The sequence below is a fragment of the Dipodomys ordii genome, unplaced genomic scaffold (assembly GCF_000151885.1).
Source record: "Dipodomys ordii isolate 6190 unplaced genomic scaffold, Dord_2.0 Scaffold64, whole genome shotgun sequence".
Lineage (NCBI taxonomy): Eukaryota > Metazoa > Chordata > Mammalia > Rodentia > Heteromyidae > Dipodomys > Dipodomys ordii.
Genome location: NW_012267280.1, coordinates 3739517 through 3745255, shown reverse-complemented (window position 1 = coordinate 3745255; position 5739 = coordinate 3739517). Strand labels below are relative to the sequence as shown.

The 5739-nt window shown below is 59.8% G+C and overlaps 1 protein-coding gene across 1 annotated transcript; it reads right to left on the bottom strand.

The window, feature by feature from the left end:
* Fstl3 (follistatin-like 3 (secreted glycoprotein)) lies at nt 1-5705 on the bottom strand. The gene is made up of 5 exons (XM_013022681.1): nt 5603-5705; nt 4278-4463; nt 2157-2375; nt 1211-1438; nt 1-1080 (listed from the first exon to the last, which is right to left on the bottom strand). Exons 1-5 carry the CDS (start codon nt 5703-5705, stop codon nt 1013-1015), a joined length of 804 nt encoding a protein of 267 aa, XP_012878135.1. The 3' UTR covers nt 1-1012.
* Nucleotides 5706-5739: the final 34 nt, after the last annotated feature.

Here is a 5739-nt window from a genome sequence, read left to right as displayed (position 1 = left end):
GCCATATGACCCGACCCCTCCAAAAAAAAAGTGTGGCCTGGAGCTAGAGGGGGTGGGTGGAAACTTTTCACCCTGATCTGGGGAGGGGGTGGTCTTCCTCCTATTGGGTCTGAGCCTGTGGTCTTCAGGAAGGCACAAGAGGGTGATTCTGGGAAACAGCGCTGTCTGGATAGAAGGTTAGGAATCTCACAGAACAGGCTCAGAACAGCACCAGGCTGGGACGACCACTCACAGCTGGACTGGTGGGCAATGTGGGGACTGGTGTGAAGGCCTGAGGATAGCAGCAAGGGCTTCTCCAAGATGTCCTGTGCAGCAGGCCCTGGTATCCACATCACACCTCAGGCCTCACCTTAAGGAGACTTGGCACCACTGGACAGCACCCTGTGCTGACCACCCACATCTAATCCCCAGGTGAATGGGGAGGGGGATTAAGGAAGCCCTTGGGCAGTTCTGTGGCCAAATCAGGCCTTCGTCAGTAGGCACAGATGGGACCCCAGCTTGGAAGGATACACTGAGCATCTCTTGAGGATATAGAGGGTAAATAGAGGTAGTGGGAGGTCAAGAACCTGGAGTTCAGGGTGAGGAGGGCATTATGAAGGACCTGATCCCTCAATATTTCACCTAGGGCCTGAGTCAGGGCTAGAACAGCAAACAGACCCTTGGTACAGATCAGAACCTTCAGGGCACCCTCTTGCTGGTGGTGGGAATAATTAATAGCCATCCCCAAGGGGGGCAGAAGCACCCTAGGGTCCTCTGGGCATCAGGTCCCAGGGATGGAGATTGGGTATTTCCGGCAGGCCGCACTTCCATCGTCCCTTCTTAGGCTTCCTTCCCTCCATCCTTTGTCATCCTTTGTCATGGTGCTTGGGGATCCCAGGCCAGGTACAGGGAGTGGGGGGTGGAAAGGGGGGAGGGGACATAAATTAGATTCTGATTCTGTAGCAATAAATAGATGAAGGCCGGCCTCACGTGCCAGACCCGGCCGCCAGCGGCTCACACGAAGTTTTTCTCCTCATCTCAGTACACGGTGGACGTTGGCTCCCCAGGGATCGGTGGCTCCCCGGTGGTGGGTTCCCAGGTCTGCTCTGCCGGATGGGGAGGGGGTGGAGCAGAGGGAGGCAAGGAAGAGGAGGAAGACAAGGAGATGAAGGCGCCTGCGCCTTCCAGGGTGGAGCCTGTGGCTTTGAGACCCAGGACCCTGCTACCTCACCTCTGCATCTGCCCTGGTGGCGAATGCCTATAGAACGGCCCAGGAGACAGGTGGCTCGGCGCAGGTGGCACGGGGAGAGGTAGGTGACGTTGTTTTTACCGCAAACCTCGTGGCCGGGAACGGTGGGTATGGGGCAGGGCCGGCGTCCACAGGTCACGCAGTATGCTCGGCCGGAAACATCGGTCAGGCACGACAGCGGAGGCTCGCACACCACATTCTCGCAGGACACTGCGTGGCGGGGGGGGGGGGGTCGATGCCAGAGCAGGTCAGCGGCCCTGGGGCGGCGGGACCCGCTCCACACCCACCCTTCAGCCCCGATGCGCTCCCGCCCAGCCAGGCTGCGCCGCGGGCCCCACCCACGCCTCAGGCCACGCCCCCATCGGGCCACGCCCCTCCCCTACCCACAAATCCCCTCCTAGTTGCCAAGTCCTGCCCCTCTTGGCTCCACCCACGCCGCAGGCCACGCCCCAATCGGGCCCCGTCCACTCTCGCAGCCCCGTCCCTCGCCCTACCCACAAATTCCCTCCTAGTTGCCAAGTCCAGCCTCTCTTGGCTCCACCCACAGGCCCCTTAAGGGTTCCATCTCCAAGCTCCGCCCCCCCCAGCAACACCCGAGAGCCACACTACTTCTCGCTCCAATCCAGGAGTCCTGTCCTAGGCACGCTAAGTAGCAGGGTCTGCCCCTTCCGCCAGCCCAATAAAGGACGGGCGGGTCCACGTAGCGCCCCGTCCCTTCCATAGCCCAGGCCGCGGTGTAGTTACAACACGCGCCGGTCCGCGTGTTCTCTCACTTCCCGTAGGCCCCGCCCCCTGGCCCCGCCCCTCACGGCCCTGCCTCTGTACTGTGGCAGCGGCAGCGGCCCAGTAGGACCACTCCGCCGTCAGGTTGGCCCCGCCTTCCGCTGACCACGCCCCCGTTACGCCCCCAGATGCTCCACCCCCGTACCTTGGCAGCTGCTGCGATACATGAGTTGCACTTCCGAGTGCCCGCGGCATTGCTGTGTGTGCAACAGCTCGCACTCGTCCCGGTAGGTATTGCCATCCGAGGCGCACACGGACACGTTCGCCTGGAGCCCCGTGCAGTTGGGGGCGCACACGCAGGTCGGGAAGCCTTTCAGCATGCGGCACTCCTCGTGCGGGCCGCACCGCACGCCGTCGCAGGAATCTGCAGACACAGAAACACGCGCGCGCGTGGGACTTGGGCGCTGAAGGATGGAGACGAGGTTGATGAATGGGGCCCTGGCCAGGGCCTGCGTGCGACCCTGCAGGGGATCAGGACTCGAGGCTGCGCTGGAGTCAGGGGGAGGGGAGAGGAGCTGAAAGGGGGCTGTCAATGTTTCTGCTCCTAGATCTGAGCTCGGCTTTCCTTCCCCGCCTGTGCTAACGTCTGTTCCCAGATTCCCTCAGGTTTTGAGCAAGGCCGGCATAGCCACTAGGGGAAGGGGATCTACTCCAGGGACGGGGTCTGGGGTGGAAGCTGCGAACTCCCCAGAGTCCATGTTGGGGAGGATGGAGCGTCAGCAGACAAGCATTTCTGGGAAAAGGATCGTCCTTGAACCAGTTGCTTCTCCCCACCAACCCATTTCTCAGGTAGAGAAACTGAGGTCCAGCTGGAGGAAGTCTCTCCCTGGCACCCTCGTTGCTTCCGTTTCAATGTGACACATTGTACAGATGGGGAACCGAGGTGTGGTTACAGTTGTGAGACCCAAGAGCACCTGGACTTGAGAACTAACTGCAGGGTAGACCTAGGTTTAGATGCCCCCACTGAGTTCTGTCACTTGAGGTGGGTTGTTTACATTCGGATCTGTTTCCCATTGTAAAAGAGGCTGGGGTTCCACCTTATAGGGTCAGTGAACACCCCTCAAAGAGTGACCAACACTGCTCCCACTCACCCCCATCTCTTAGGGCAGGACAATGTGGTCCACACCTGGGACCTCCCACACAGCCTGCCCAAAGTCACATCTGGAACCGCTCGACCTGACAGCTTCACGCCAACAGGGAGAGGAGGGGAGGGGGGAGGGTTAAGTTCCTGTCCCCAGGGCCAGATGAGGTGGGGAAAGGGGGAAGTCCTGGGCCATCTCTTGCTCAGGCCAGGCATTTTTGAAGTCTGCCTCCTTCTAGAAGCCAGAGGGGGTTCTGGAAGAGAAGCATGTGGCACTGAGTTCAGGACCACCCAGACAGGCTGATCTGGGATTAATCATATTTCACAGACTGTAAGACTCAGACCTTCAGGTCTGTAGCCCTCGGCTCCGGCCTCTTCCCTGCTCCTCTGCCCTGACCCCCCCCCCCCCGGCCATGGTTTCTTCTGTTCATACCTGCTTTCATAGCTTTTCTATCCAGCAAACTTGTAATCATCCCCCAATACCCGGGCTATAATGCCCTTCAAATGCAACCTCAGCATTCTTTGAGTGCCTAAAGATTCATCCCTTGACCACAAGGGGACCAGGAGTGTCCTCCAATCAAACCATCATTCAAGACTCTCATTTGTTTCTTAGTGTGTTGGAGGGTGAGGGAAGATGGGCAACTTTAAAGGCCCCAATGAGCTGAGTGCTGGTGGTTCATCCTTATATCCTAGCTACTCGGGAATCTGAGACCTGCGGATCACAGTGTGAAGCCAGCCCAGACAGGAAAGTCCTTGAGATTCCTACCTCTAATTAACCACCAGAAAATTTCTGGCCTTGAGCAAAAGAGCTCAGGGATGGAGCCCAGGCCCTCAGTTCAAGCCCAACAATCTACAATAAGGAAAAAAAAACAAACAAGGGGGGGGGGCTGATGAGGACATAGGGAGTTACCTTGAACCATTCAGAACAACCTTACTTCCTAGGAGTCTAATCTAAGCCAACCAACCAGAGGCTCTGTATGATGAACCCTCCTCGTCAATCCTCAACCCCAGGAGGCTGAAGCCTAGGAAGGCTGGGAAGTCCCCACCTCACCCCTTTTCCCAGTGTCCCATCATTAACAGCCACCATGGTTTTGCTGGTTCTGAGCTGAGCCCCTTCTATGCTATCCCCTGGCTGATGGCCAGCACTGATGGGCGGGGTGGAGAGGGGAGGGGGAGGAGCCTCACCTTTGCATGGTTTACACGAGAGCTCACCCAGGTAATTCACCAGGCCTAACTGGGTCAAGGTGTGGTTAGAGTTGGACCAGGCATAATTCGTGCTCCCAGAGGCACAGCACTCAGCCCGGCTCACATCCACCTGTATCACCTGGCTGCAGCCGGGTTCTTCTCTGTTCAAAGCCCAGCAGACTCCATCTGTGGCAGAAAGGGGACCACAGACATCATGGCAAGGCTACTGAGAGCCAGCTTCCCTTCCTGGAGGCCAGGTACTGTCCATTGTAGGCAGTTCCCACGGAGCACTTACCCCTGAGCCAGGAAGGAGGGGCGAGACAACAGCACACACAGGTGCTGCCCTAGCTTGATCTCTTTGGGGATCCCTCCTCCCCTGAGTCCCACCCCACGGTTCCAGCCCTTACTCCTGGGAACTGGCAGCTTGCCCAACCAGTCAAATGCCAGGCGCTGGCTATGTCAGGGTCAGTAGGCCTGCAGCGGCTTCCCGCCTCTGCCCTCTGTCTAGACAGCACCCGAGGGCACCGCGGAGCCCCCAGCCTGCAGCCCCCCCTTGTCTGACCCGCCTCTTACTCACTCCAACTTGGGAACATTCCCCGGGCATGAGCTCACCTCTCCCCAGGGACAGGACCTCTGGGGGAGGGGGCTTGGTCTCCCCCCCACCCCGAGTCTGGGTGGGGCTGCCCAGGAGGGTGGGATGGGGGTAGGGAGGCAGAAAGGTCCTGTTTCTTAGAGCCTTAAGTGTATGGGGTGGGGGGAGCAGGAACTGCCATGCCTCCCCCTCCCTTCCCCAAGTCCCAGCGTTCTCTTGGCTCTTTTAGGGACTGAGCCCAGCACCTCAGCACCCATCTTATTAAAAACAATAATAATAATAATAAAAGAAAAAGAAACTGAGGCAGGGGGTAAAGCACGTCACTTTCCAGACGCGAGCGAGCAGCCGACCCTGTCTGGGGTGAGTCTGAGACTCTGGATGCAGACCCCATCCATCGCTCCTCTCCAGAGCCTCGGGACGCAGCCACACCGTCCTATCCGCCGTCTGCCACCCACCAGCTACCATGACCCCGAGCCTCAGTGTCCTCATCTGGAAAATGGGGACAGTCCCAGAAGGCGAGAGTGGGAGACCCCCCCCATCCGCTGACGGGTCTCTGGCTCTGCCGACGTCGGGGTGGGGGGAACCCCACCGGCTCCCCGACACCCCCTGCCCCAAGCGCCTCGGGTGCTTGTCGTCGTTCCCCCCACCCAACCCCAACTTCGCCCGGGGGCCGCATTCCGCAGGCCACGTGGGTGGCCCTCCCGCCCGCCCCTTCCGGCTGTACCCCACTCACCCGGCACCGAGTCCCCCGAGCTCGTGGAACTCGCGGACCCCGCGGCGCAGAGCAGAATCCCCCAGGACAGCGTCCAGGGCACCCTCGACGTCCCGGGACGCATGGCGAGCGCGGGGCGGGCGGTGTCGGGGACTCGG